General features: G+C 26.5%; 1 protein-coding gene and 1 long non-coding RNA gene across 2 annotated transcripts; both read left to right on the forward strand.

Annotated features, from left to right (window-relative positions):
- Nucleotides 1–1,529: 1,529 nt before the first annotated feature.
- LOC149517326 (uncharacterized) lies at nt 1,530–3,840 on the forward strand. The gene is made up of 2 exons (XR_016343991.1): nt 1,530–1,695; nt 3,370–3,840. It is a non-coding gene; the product is annotated as an uncharacterized LOC149517326 (long non-coding RNA).
- On the forward strand, nt 1,689–3,738 carry LOC111278798 (amino acid transporter AVT6E-like). Its single transcript, XM_022865435.2, has one exon. The coding sequence runs from the start codon at nt 1,766–1,768 to the stop codon at nt 3,254–3,256; it is 1,491 nt and encodes a 496-aa protein (XP_022721170.2). The 5' UTR covers nt 1,689–1,765; the 3' UTR covers nt 3,257–3,738.
- Nucleotides 3,841–15,233: the final 11,393 nt, after the last annotated feature.

Here is a 15,233-nt window from a genome sequence, read left to right on the forward strand (position 1 = left end):
TTTGGAGTGAATATTTGATACACTATTAATATAGAAAAGTTATATATTGTTAGTAAATTGCATAATTATGTTTCATAAAAATAATTTTAAAATCCTTAAAAACAAAGATACTTAATCTTAAAAATATACTTAAAATTAATTTTTATATAATATTATCATGTAATTCGTGGAAAATATATCAAATATAAATATATCATTGGAAATGCTAGAGTAGCTGAAGTAGCACACTGGGTAAGGCGAATTCTTCTGGCTTCCGAAATTTTATCTAAGTTTCTGGGCTCTTATAGATGGGTTAGCCTAAATGAATCGAAGTTGTTTCGGTTCAATGGGCCTTGAGGCTAGAGGTTCACGTTACGTTGGTAAACGTTTTAAAGTGTTTCGATAAAAAAAAATTGAAAATTTGAAAAATTTAGGAAAAATGTTTTAAATTATATCAATTTTAAATAGAAACTTCTAATTTCATTTTTTATAAATATTTTTTGCAAAATATTTGAATATTAAAATTTACTGAGATAAAAATAATTATAATAAAAAATAATAATGTTAATAGTAAAAAACATTGAGAAAAATATACAATAATAGTGAAAATTACTAGTGAGAATTTTAAATTTTATAAGAAATTTGAAAAAATTATACACCTTCCATCTCAAAATATTTGGGTTGTTTTGACTTTAATGTATTTAATATTGAAATTAAAAATTTATTTATAAAATTAAAATTTCATAATTTTTAATGTTAAAAAGTAAAAAAAAATTAAATATAATTTTAAAATATAAAAATAAAAGTTTTATATGTTTAAAAAAAAAGACATAATTTGAGACATCTCAAAAAAAAAAAAGAAAAGAAAATAAGACAAAGAGAATAACATATTTATCAGTTATAACTAAATTAATTAATAATGTTATTAAACAAATACATAATAATTTATTTTGTTTATAAAAATAAAAAATTTATTACTGCTATTTAACATAATATTCCTTCCTAATTTATAAATGACTCACAACTTATATTCCCTCCACAAGTTGATTTACCTTCACATTGGTTGTTGATTTTACTCTTCATCTCATAAATAATGTTTGAGTTTGATTATACGTGATCAAACTTTTTGACACTTTGGTCATTGATATTTTAATAAATAAATTAATTTTAAATAATAATACATAATAAATAAATAAATTTTTAAATATTATATTAATCATTAATTTTTATTTAAATATCATATTAAAAATTTTTAAAATTGAAATATAATATTAAAATTTCATTAAAATTCAAAGATTATACATGATTTTATCTCATTAAAAATTATTATTTTAATTTATATTTAAAAAGAAATAACCTTTAAACTAGTACGGATTGGACCTTGGATAGGCCTTTTGAAAGGTCAACCAGCCTCGTCGTGGTAGAATCGCAAGCTACCAGCAGCGTTTAGATCTTGCCACGTCATTAATTCTTTTTAATGATCTGACGTAGCGGTATCCAAAACTAGAAATCCAAAAATCTGTCTAAATATATCCTCCAATGACAATGCCCAACATCCTTTTATTTTTCTTTCTTTCCAAACAAATTGCTCTCTCTCTCTTTATCTCCCTTGAAAGCTGCGAAAAACCAGAAGCGGACCAAAACGGTGACCCACCTCCGATCTGCTGCTTTTCTCTTGACGCTTTCCTATCTGTTCAATTTGATGCCCCCCATTTTGTAAGTTTTAATCTTTTATATCCTTCATCTTCAAAAATTTTCAACCTTTTCGGTAATTTGTTTGTTTAGAATGGATAGTAATTATTCGGCGATACCTAAAGGCTCATATGTAGAATTGCAAATACAAAATGAACCCCAGGATTTTAGATCCCAACAAAGGTTGCTCCTTTCTGATGATGGAAACTGGGTAAATGATCCCAAGGTTGTTCATGATCTTGATGATCTTAATGATGCTGATGATGCTGATGGTGATCTTGGTAGTGAGGTTGATGATTATACCCTTGCTTTAAGTAAACCCAATAAAGGGTCTGGTATTTCTGGTGCTGTTTTTAACTTAACTACCTCAATTATTGGTGCTGGAATTATGGCTTTACCTGCTACTATGAAAGTTCTTGGGATTGTTTTAGGGGTTGTTTTGATAATCTTGATGGGAATTTTGTCCGAAATTAGTGTCGAAATGTGGGTTAGGTTTGCGGTTTCGTGTAAAGCTAGATCATATGGGGAAGTTGTGCAGGTTGCAATGGGGAGAACTGCTAGGGTTTTGTCTGAGATTTGTATAATTGTCAACAATGCAGGTGTTTTGGTAGTGTATTTGATTATTATGGGTGATGTTATGTCAGGTTCGGTTCGTCATCTTGGGGTTTTCGAACAATGGTTGGGACATGGTTTTTGGGATCATAGGAAGTTGTTAATTTTGGTTGTTATGGTGGTTTTTCTTTTTCCACTTTGCGCATTGGATAGAATTGATTCGTTGAGCATGACTTCAGCTGCTTCAGTTGTTCTTGCTGTTGTCTTTGTTGTGGTTTGCTTTGCTGTTGCATTTATTAAGCTTATTGAAGGGAAGATTGAGGCTCCAAGGATGAGCCCAGACTTTGGGTCGAAAATGGCAATTTTGGATTTACTAGTGGTTATCCCAATTATGTCGAATGCATATGTTTGTCATTTTAATGTTCAACCTATATATAATGAGCTTGAAGGGCCATCTCCTCGAAAGATGAACAGGGTGGGAAGGATCACGACTGTTCTTTGTGTTTTGGTCTATGCCTCAACAGCTGTATCAGGGTATCTGCTCTTTGGGAAGGATACTGAAGCCGATGTTTTGACCAATTTTGATAAGGATCTTGGGATTCGTTTTAGCACTGCCTTGAATTATATTGTTCGGGTTGGCTACATTCTTCATTTGGTTCTTGTTTTCCCTGTTATCCATTTTTCCCTGCGGCAAACTGTGGATACCTTGGTGTTTGAGGGATCAGCTCCTCTCACAGAGAGTCGGAAAAGGTCTTTGGCATTAACAGTAATATTGCTAGTGCTTATTTATTTTGGATCTACTATGATCCCAAATATATGGACAGCTTTCAAATTTACAGGAGCAACAACAGCTGTTTCATTAGGTTTTACATTCCCAGCTCTTATTGCATTGAGGATAAGTCAACAAGAAGTGGGTTTGAGCTTGAGCAGAGTTAAAAAATTTTTGTCATGGTTAATGTTAATATTAGCTGTAATAGTTAGCATTGCAGGTATAATTGGAAATATTTATACTCTCCAAAGTAAATCTGAATGATTTCCTTCTTAAAGAGTTTTGGGCCTGGTTTCCCGAGGTATCATTTTGATAATTTTGCTTGAAGTCGTGATGAAGTTTAATCTGTTTCTATGTTGCTCTGCTTTGCTTAATAGACAATCAAATGGTTTCGGATGATGGTTGCCATGATGCATTTTTTCAAGGTGCCAGTATGGTAGGAAGTCCCCGGAAGGCTTGGAAGGTTCTGATTATGCATTGTTACAAACACCGTTTTATACTCCTATGAGCAACTGCTACAGGTTACACGGCATATGAATAATACTAGGGAGGATACTTGAATGGAGCCACATCCCTTGTGAGTTGATTGAAAATTTACAAATTGAACCATGCTACAGATATTCTTAGTTACACATTTCTTGTTGCACAAAAGATTTGAGTATAACCATCTGATGTATGAAAAATACTACAATTCAATTAATTTCTATCACTTTCCTTTTTTATTAGGAGGAAATGTTGTTTTGCTACTGGTAAAGCTCTGCTACTCTACTGTTCTAATTGTTATGATACTTTGTGTTACTATATGGTTACCTTCTATTAAAATATAAAGAATAAAATATTTCTTTTTATTTTTCATGAAATTTCAATGATACTTATTAGTTGGCAAGGATTTCATTCAGCTTTCCCATATTGCTGTTTTTTCCTCTTTTTTTTTTTTTTTTTGTAATTATGTTTTGAAATCTATAGTTCAAACTAGAAAATAAAACTAAAGGCTTTTTCCTTATTTATGATTTAATCAATTTGAGAATATTGAATATATTGTATTCTAAAATCCAAATATGTTTGTGTTTTATGTTTGTTTAAGGGAATGACAAAGAAGAGCACATGCCTTTCTAACTGTTCATCCCTTTGTTACCATTTTGAATAAAAAACTCATTGTGCTAAGAAAAAAAAAAGAGTCAATGCCTCCTTTCTCTATAGATTCACATAAAGAAAATAGCTTGAAGAAAGTTGGGGCCTATCTTTTTCTCCTTTGGTATTTCTAATATAATTCAGGATATGAATTTTGAAAGCACAAAAACTGCATTTTTATGTATCAACAACAGTCATGTAAATGAGTTTGAAAGGGATAATAATAAGGTAAAGAATGTGACCTTTCAATCTAATAATATAATTTAAAATTTTAGTAAAAAATCGAATATGTGTTTAGTAAAAGCTAAAAAACAAATGTGTTTTATATTTAATGTGTCGATCCGAATAATGATTTGATAATTTTATATTTTACATATTTTAAATATAATAAAATAAATAAATACAAATACATTAATTGTAAAATTTAATAATCATCGTTAAAAATCAAACCTATTGAAAAGCTAGCGGTAAAAGAAAGTACAAAATTCAGTTTAAAACTCACAAAAGAACAGCTAATGTAGTTTTAAGAGGCATTTTCAGGTTAACATCCCAACAGCATCATGAAGTGACCCATCCAGCTCCATCCTGCACATGAGAAATCATGTGTTGAATGGATCTTTCAGGTTCCCATCCTTTCTTAGATGGAGTTTTGACGCTCATAATCGATGTCATTTTCTCCCAGTCATCCGACATCTTTAACCTGTAACTGCTCATCTCAAAACAAGATATGGGGTTGATGATGAGGCAACTGCATTGAAATGCTAAAACCGGTTTACATGTAACAAAAAAAAAAGTGAATAAATATATAAAATATAATTATAGAATTGAAGGAGATAAGTATAATATAAAAAGAAAAAAATGTTAATGTTAGAGAAGTAATTCTGTAATTGGATAACTATACTGTGCTAAAATTAAGAATTTAACTCCAGAAATAGAGTAGCAAATAAAAAGAACTTAAATATTAAATGAAAAATTAAAACCGCTTGAATTTAGTTCAAGGGATAAATATGTTGTGTTCTGGATAAAGATTTTATATTTGATCAGTAGTCTTCTTTGTTTGCACAAAAATATAATTATAATTTTAAGTGATGATATAAAATAATAAAGTTATTTTTTATTATATATTAATTTATTTTTTAAAATACAATCATAATTAAATATTACATTCATATAATCAAATGAATAATTAATTATTACATCATAATAATCAAATTAAATAATTAAATAATCAATTAACAAACTAAAACATAATTTAATAACTAAACTCACGCATTAAAATTTAAACTTAAAACCTAATATTATACTTACTATATAACTAAAGTTGGGTTTCATATATTTTATTAGCTCATACGTGAGTTCACGAATATCTTTTTATCCAATCAAATTAAAATACATTGTTTTTATACTATGAATTATAATAAATCAATGAATTTTAGCAAGCAAAGTTGGTTAAGTTTTTTTATTTATTTATTTTTAAATTTAACTTCCTCATTTTTAAAAAATTTTTCAAAATCTTTTTTATTTTACAAAATTTAAATATTATATTTCCCATCAAAGCTCAACTCGATAAAAATGTTATGTGCAGTAATTATTTTATTTAATTATTATTATTTCATTAATATTACTAATTATTGATGAGAATTAAAAAGTGACAAATAAATGGATTGAGTTAAATTTGAATTGATGTATTTTGAATCGGATAATTTTGGATAAAAGAAATCAGGTCATTTTAAATAAAAATGAAACGGAGGCAGCATAAATTATTATAAGCTGCGATAGCACAAATTTAGAGACATTAATTCACATTTTTTTATACAAAAAAGGTTGTAGATTAAAATATGGAAATAAATTGTATAAATTAATTGAATTAAAATTTAAGTTTGGTAGTCAATATCTTTTGACATATAGCTTACATTATTAATTATTTTTAAATTAAAAAAAAACTTGATTGATTATTGATGCCATGGTTATTTTTGCCAAAATTATTGAAGCCTTATAGTTGACTGTTGAATTAAATCTTAGGTTCGCTAGTCAATGTATTTTGACATACAGCTTACATAATTAATTATTTTTAAATAAAAAAAATAACTTGATTGATTATTGATGCCATAGTTTTTTTTTTTTTTTGCCAAGATTATTGAAGCCTTATAGCTTACTGTTGACATAGAGATAGAGGGATGAGTCCATGTTGAAAATGTACATTTAAGAATTGATATAAATTTACTATAAGAATATAGAATTATTATAATTTGTAAAACAAGAGCCAAAGGGGAAGTCATTAATGTTAGAAAATTTTGAAAAAATAGAAAAAATAAGAAAGAAGAAATTTGGTTTTGAGGTATAAAGAATATTATTTTAAAGGTAATTATGTTTATAAGATACAATTAAATTTTAAAATTCTCTAAATTAGAATTAGTGAAATTGGTTATGTAGAAAAATCTATTTATAATAAATGAACAGTTACAAATTTCTATTCAAAAAATTATGATAGTTTGTATAGTCACATTTGTCTATCCAAACAAGTTTATTCAGAATAAAAATAATATTAATTTATTTTATTCCAAAAATTTGATAAGTAAAAGATTAAAAACTAATTTATTTACTAAACAAGCCTAAGTGCCTCGAGTTTTCAAAGGTCCAATCTTTGACTTTTAAAATTATTTAATCTATTAAAAAAATTCTTAGTAAGCCTAAATGACTTGACTCACTCTAACACTTAGTTTATTTATTTAAATAACACAAATAGTCTTTTTTAAACTACAAACAAATAATTTTTCTATTCAATATGGGATATACTACATTTTAAACTACTAAAATCCCTTACTAATTTGAAATTTTGGTGCTTAATCTTTAATCTTTCGTACAAATAAATATTATAAATATAACAAAGTATCTTTCGATTTAAACCTTCAATTGACATATATAACTTAAAATTCTAATGAAGTTAGTTGTGTCTGTAGATTAAGCCTCAACTTCTGGTGTTAAAATTGAAGATATAACACATATAATACTTACTTAATCTTTTGTTAAAGGTTTATAATCGCGTTAGCACTATTATGAGCATGCGCTTATCCTTAGTCATAAACATTTACAAAAAAATTTCTAATTTTCTTATTAAAGCAGCACTACTTCAATGTTTATATAGGTGAAATTTCTTATTTAAGTCTCCATTGCAATAGACATTTAATTATAGACTACATTAAAAGTTTAATCTCAACCTCCATTTACGTAATGGTTCACACTAGTATTTCAAATATTTAGAATAGGTTGACTAGTGTTTATAGACACATAACAATAACTTGTTACATATTAAACTTTGTAATTAGAAATTACTAATTCAAAGTTAGGTTTCCATCATTGGTTTTTAAAAGGAATCTAAACTCATTACACTTGTAGTGCTTCTTACAAAATTTCTAAGTAGTGCCTTGGTAAGAGGATTTGCTAAGTTGTTACCTGACTTAACATATATTATGGTAATTTGCCTTTTTTTATTAATTTTTTAATATAATTATGTCTTAGATTAATGTGTGTAGATTTTCCATTATATATTTCACTATAAGCTCTAGACATAGTAGCTTCACTATCACAGTACAAGAAAGTGGTTGTCATTGGTTGTGGCTACAACTTTATATCGAGTAATAAATTTCTTAGCCATTTTGCTTCCTTACCTTCTGTAGCTAAAGTTATAAATTCAAATTCCATAGTTGAATGTAAAATACAAGTTTGTTTCTTGGATGCCCAAATTATTACACCATTTCCAAGAGTAAACATCCAATTTAAAGTGGATTTATTATCACCTATACTAGCGATCCAACTTGCATCCGAATATCTTTCCAAAATTGCTGGATATTCTGAATAAAATAAGCCAAAATCTTTAATTCTTTTAAAATAACCTAGAATTCTTCCTATGGCTCTATAATGACTTATACTAAGCTTACTAGTATAACTTGATAACTTGCAAATAGCAAAAGCTATATTTGGCCTAGTACAATGTATGGCGTACATAATACTTCCAATAGCACTAGAATATTCAAGTTGTGCAATTACATGACCTTGATTTTTTGTTAACTTTATACTTATATATCATATAGAGTATTGGCTTTTTTTATATTAAGATACTTAAACTTATTAACTAGTTTCTCAATATAATGATTTTGATTAAGTACAAAACCCTTGTTATGTCTTTTAATTTTAATTCCTAAAATGGTAGTAGCTTCATTTAAATCTTTCATTTTAAAATTAAAAATTAGATACCTTTTGGTTTCATTTATGCCAATCATATTAGTACTAAAAATTAGCATATCATCCATTTAGAGACATATTATAACTCCATATTTTTTAGTAAATTTTGAGTAAATGCACTTATTCATTCTATTATGTTTAAAAAAAAACTATTGGCCAATATGGTTGAATCAAACTTTTAATGCCATTGTTTAGGAGCTTGTTTGAGCCCATAAAGTGACTTAATTAATTGACAGACTTTATTTTCATTACCTAGAAGAATAAAACCTTTTAGTTGTTCCATGTAAACTTTTTCCTTTAAGTTACCATTAAAAAGGTTATCTTAACATTCATTTGATGCACATATAATTTATAAATGGAAGCCAAAGCTATAAGAAATAATGGATATTATTCTAGCTACTAAAGCATATGTATCAAAATAATATATGCCTTCTTTTTGTTTAAAACCTTTTGCAACTAATCTTGCTTTAAAGGTTTGTATAGAACCATCTATATTTATTTCTTTTTAAACACCTAATTATATCTTATAGGTTTAGATCCTAAAGGTAAATCTACCAAGACCTATGTATTATTGGACATAATTGAGTCCATTTCATCATTAATAACCTCTTTTCAAAAAGTAACATCTTTTGAAGTCATAGCTTCATTAAATATTTTAGGGTTTTTTTTCTACGTTTAGTAGAATTGGTGTTTTATTAAGCACTTTGGTTTTATTTCCTTCTACTAAGAAGACAATAGAATATGGAGAAACAAAATTAGAATGCAAAAAATTCTCTTTTCTAGTTCTTTGGTTCCTTTTAAGTTCAACAAAATCATTATTTTCTTTCTTTTTATTTTTAGTCGTAGGAATCATTTTAATTTATTTCTCATCAATTTTAGTATCACATATAAACTTATTTTCAAAAAATTCTACATGAATAGTTTTAACGATAACATTAGTATTCAAATCAAGAAGTCTATATGCCTTTGCATTCTATGCATAACCAACAAAAATGCTTTTAATACCTTTAGGGCCTAATTTTGATTTATGAGAATTAGGTATTTTATAAAAGATAATGCACCCCCACACTTTAAGATAATCCAAATTTGTTATCTTGCCATGATTCTAAATTTCATATAGTGTCTTCATGAATTTCTTTGAAAGAATTCTATTTTGTATATTGCATATAGTTAGAAATGTTTCTCCCTAAAGATTTAGAGGTAATTTAGCATTTAATAGCATATTATTTACCATATCAACTAAGGTTGTATTTTTCCTTTTGGCTAAACCATTTTGCTGGGGTGCATAAAGGGTTTTTGTTTTGTGAATAATTCCATTATCTTCACAAAAAGAGAAAATGAATTTGAAAAATATTTCCTACACCTATTATTTAAAGAATTTTGATTTTCTTCTCATTTTGATTTTCAACAATTGATTTATATTTTTTAAATTTATCAAAAACTTCATCTTTTGTACTCATTAGATACAAAAAAGTATAATAAGAACTATCATCTATAAACGTTATAAAATACATTTTCCTTTTTTTTTTAATAAGCCATTTGGTTCACAAATGTCAGAATGTATAAGTTTTAACAATTTTGTATTTCTTTCAAACTTAGGAAAATGTTCTTTTGTTGTTTTTGCTTTGACATAGATTTCACATTTAATGCCATGATTTTTTTTGATATGTTATATAACCATATATAAACATATGATTCATATATTTATAATTTATGTCTTTGTTGTTGCAAACATGAGCATCAGAATCTAGCCACCAATCAAATGATTTATTTGCAGTAGCCATACGAACTTTGATAATTATTCCAATTTACATGTTGGTCACCATTGCAACAAGTTTTTTGATTTTTTACTCAACCAGATTTGCCTTGTTTTTAGAACTAAAATCAATCTTAATTTTAACATTTTAAACTCTACAACCTTTACTAAAATGTCCTTTTTTTCCATAATGGAAACACATTTTATTCTTCTTAAATTTGGATTTCTTGAATCCCTTTTTCTGGACTTTAAAATTATTTTGAGTTTTTTTTTTAGAATTTTGTTCACTTACATGGTTCACATTGGAACCTCCAAGGAAGAGTATATCTTTTGCACGATTTTTTTTCTTTAATTTGTAAATAAGTTTGAAATTCTTCAATAGTGAAAGTATCTATTGAATGCAAAATTTTTTTCCTATATCCATTCTAAGAAAAAAGAGGTTTAAACAAAATAGCTCAAACTTGAATGAATAAAAAATCTTAATTTCTAACTCACTTAACTTAGAAGCCAAAATTTGCAACTCATGCAATTGGTCCATGATTAATTTATCATTAGTTATGGAAAATATCTAAGTATTTCAAGGCCAAAAATTTATTAGTACATTTCTTTTCATTCATGTACTTGTGTTCAAGAGCAGTCCAAATTTTTTTGATGTTTTCATATTTCTATGTAGGTAATATAGTCAATTAGGTAGTGAATTCAAAATGTAATTTCGACAAACTAGTTCATCTTCTTTACATTTGCTTTTTTTTGCAAATTTGTTCCAAATTAGAGTCTTCAAGAGTTGGTTCTGGAATTTTTTCCAAATTTGGATCAAGTACATAAAACATTTTCAATGCAATCAACAAAAAAATCATTTTGTCTTTTTATGTAGTATAGTTTGATCCATTGAAATGATCAAGTTTGATTATATCTTGATTCTGAAAATGAACCTTCATACTTGATTCCAAATCAATAACAATAGGGGCAACAGTAGATGCAGTAGCCATAATAATTGTCTTTAAATTTTTAAAAATTTTTGGGAAAATAGAAATAATAAGAAAGAAGAAATATGACTTTAAAGCATGAAAAATACTATCTTAAAAGTAATTATGCCTATAGGATACAACAAATTTTAATACTTTTCAAATTAGAATCAGTGAAATTGGTCATATAGAAAGATTTATTTATAATAGACAAACATTCACAAATTTTTATTCAAAAAATTATGATAGTTTGTATATGAATGGTTACAAAATTCTATTCAAAAATTTATGATAGTTTGTATAGTCACATTTGTCTATTCAAACAAGTTTATTCAGAATTTAAAATATTAATTTATTTTATTTAAAAAATTTAATAAGTAAAAGATTAAAAAATAAAATCTATTTACTAAACAAGCCTAAGTGCCCTAAGTTTTCAAGTGCCCAGTTTTTTGCTTTTAAAATTGTTTGACACACTAGTAAAATGCCTAGCACATCCAAATAATTGGGCTTATTCCAACACTTAGTTCAATTATTTAAACAATACAAATAATCTCTTTTAAACTACATATAAATAATTTTTCTATTCAATGTGAAATACACCACAACTACCAATAATGAGTTCAACTTAAGAACTTACCCTTTTTATGTTGCATTTGCATATTAGATAATATAAACTAGTAATCATCATGTAGTAATGGCAAGCATCACCTAACAATAAACAGGCCAATTATAATAATTTCAAGCCAAATAGTTTCCAAACCAACAATTAGTAGAAATAATAAACTTCTATTAATTCAAATATTTATTTCTAAATAGGTATAGATAATTAGTTGCACTCTTTCGTAGACATATATGCTTAACTTCTTGAATTTTTAAGAGATTTTCCCAATATTTATATCTAACAAAAAGAATAAAAATAGATGGATTAAATAATATATTTTTTTTATAAAAAGAACATTATAGTTTAAAGATAATAAATAGATTGTAAGTATTGAGATTTGAACCTAAATTTGTTGTATACCATCTCATGTAAGACTCATGTATCAGACATCTAGCACTTTGAGATTTAGGTAGAAGATAATTTTGTAAATTTTTTTCTTAGAAGTTGATTTAGGACCAAGATATAAACATTATATTAATTAGATCCTTTAATTGCTAATCAAATATTATAAACTGTTAATTATTTGTTAATATTTAATGATAACCCACAACACCTAATACAATAAAAAAATAATAAATTTCAAGTCAAACTATATCCTATTAGTATATCCATACAACTTTATATTAAATGGATTCTAGGAGGATCCTTAAAGTGACATGCATATTGAGTTTTAGATTTTGTTGGGTTTTTCAATTGGGTTGTAAGTTTGTGTAAGTTTTTGAATTGCAATATGGGTGTTTGGGACTGTGGGCCTTATTGATTCAATAAGTTGTAATTGTATTGATTTTTAAGTAACAAGTAATGTTGTTCTTTCAAAAAATAGGATATTTAATGCAAAGCACAAGGACTGTGATGTGAAATTTTCACGTCTCTATGCCTGATACATGTAATGATTGACTATAGGAGCTGTAGGCTTTCAAGTAACATTATAAATATTTATTCTTTCTCTAAAAAGAAGATATTTGGAATGAAAGACACTATGATGTAAATTTTTGCACATTTCCATGCCTGGCACAAGTAATGATAATTGAACTTTTTTCTTTTATACTTTCTTTACAATTAGCAAACTTCGTGTATTTTTTTACTTAAAATTTTAATTTAATTCTTTTTAGATGAATAACATAAAAAAAGGTTCTAGGAGAATTCTCATAAAAAAAGGCAAAAAAAGGGAGTTTGAAAGCAGTGGGAAAGACGAGGTGGGTAAAAGACAATGGCACATGGCTTTAGATCAGACTCTATTGACCAAGCTGGTCCTTAAAGGTCAAGTATCTCATCACAGATCATTGTTTAAAAGAACGAAAAGAAAAGAACATTAAAAAGAAAAAGGAAAAGAAAAAAAGTAAGGAAAATATTTTTTTGTTGGGTCTTACAATAAAACTATATTTAATAAATCAAAAGGCATGCCAATTCAATGTTTTCCTTTTTTTCTTTTTACCTTTTATTTAGTGTTCTTCTTTGGGTTAATGTAATAGGTTATGAAAGCACATGATGTCTTAAAATTTTTTAGACAAGCATTTATGCTATATAGGAAGAAATCTCAAAGAAGGTTGATACATATATTTATATGCTCTAGCAAAGTTTTAGAGATTGAGAAGATGAATGAGTATTGATTCTTCTTATATTATTTTGCATATATTTATTACTTTGTTCTTATTTTTTCCTTTTACCTAATTAATTTGAAGACAAATGTATGATTGACTACATAGTATCTTTCTTATTGAATAGAGATTCTCACTTACTTTTTTTTCCTTATTATATATATTAACTTAATTAGTTACAATTTGGTCTAACCGTGATCAATAAATTAGGATTGGATCCCATAGTATTTACATCTACTTGTAATTTAGGTCTCGCAACTTTACCTTTTTGAGTTCATTGCATGTTGTTTAATTTGGATTTAAAATTGATTATTGATTTTTTCTCGCTATCTTGATTGTTGAATTGTTTTATACTTTAGTTGGTTGTTCAAGTGTTTTAAATATTTGATTATTATTTTTGTATTTAGTTCGGGGATTCTTGAAGTTATTTGAACAATTAAGTTAAGGTCTGTTTACTTTTTAAATTTGTTATGAGTTTTATGTTCTTGGTGCATTAGTTTTGTTTTGATTATTCTTCTTTCTTAATGGCAATATTTGTTTATTATAGTTTTTGTTATTTGTTTGGCTTTATTTTTACTTTTGATTTCCTTACATGTCTTTTAAACTAGTTTAGAATTAATAATTGACATTTATTTTAGCATCTAAGTTTATTTCTAATTTAGATGTTTGCTTATTTTTCCTTTCTAGCGTAGGTATTTTTAAAGGTATTTGTAGAATTAAGTTTAAGGTTAGTTTTACTTTGGATTGTTCATTGGTTTCTTGCCAATAAAATATATTATGGTATTCTTTATTTCTAGTAGACTAAGTGAGGAATGTAAATCTCTAAAGCATAGAAATATTAAAAAGAATAAAGAATTAGACAATCAAGCATTTATTTTTTGTTGGTGATTACAATTTATAAATTCAGTCCTTTTTATCATGCAAAACTATCAGTGTAATATCTTTACGCTACTTAAGAAAGTCATTAGACTTCTAAAGCAAGAATCCATTTTATTTATTTATTTATTTATGTTTGAGTTGTTAGATTGATTTTAAGATTTTTTTTTATTTTTGTTGTTTTAGGGATTGCTGAAGATATTTTGTCAATTAACTTTAAGGTTAGTTTTTTTATTGTTCTTTTATTGTAGTATTGTTACTTTTTTTTAAATAACATGTTTATTGGATTATGACATTTCTATGGTGTATGTAAGTGATTTTGCTTTTGATTGTACTTTTGTATTTGTTGATTGTCAATTAAAAATTTGAGTTTAACTTTTTAAAATGTCAACAGGCAGGTAAAAAGTTTATTTTCAAACTTAAACAAACATAAAAGGTACTCTTTTTCAACTTAGATATCTCTTGCAATAATTGAGATTGGTTGCAATAAAGATGGTTGATATCCATTAATTGGAAACTGAGTTAGAGATCTCCTTTAATAGTTTATTTTATTTTCTAATGTCCTACATAAATTGAATAAAATTAATGCTCTGTTTTTAGTAATTTTCATGTCAATACACTATTTTCATGCATGTTTATCTATAGTTACTTTTCTTGATGCTTTCTTTAAGGTTACTTTCAATATAATTATAGTGTTACATATTTGATTCCTAGACATTATATGTGGATTTGATTTTCAAGGCAAATCTTAATAATATTAATTACAGTGCACCATTTTAGTAGGAATTAAGAACTAATTTTGTTATATGTGTTTGCCATCTCATAACATTTCTTACTTTTGACTTTTTTTTTTCTTTTTTTTTATCTAATTTTTAATGTTGCAATTGGTTGGAGTGAACTACTCTCTTTTTATGCACATAGGAAGAAAGAATATATATTGATGCTTGAGATGATTGGAAATGGCATGGTGTTTTACTGCTATTTGGTTGACATAGTTGTTAAAGGTGAAGAA

The sequence above is a fragment of the Durio zibethinus genome, chromosome 8 (assembly GCF_047325235.1).
Source record: "Durio zibethinus cultivar Kanyao isolate XHJ-2024 chromosome 8, ASM4732523v1, whole genome shotgun sequence".
Taxonomy (NCBI): domain Eukaryota; kingdom Viridiplantae; phylum Streptophyta; class Magnoliopsida; order Malvales; family Malvaceae; genus Durio; species Durio zibethinus.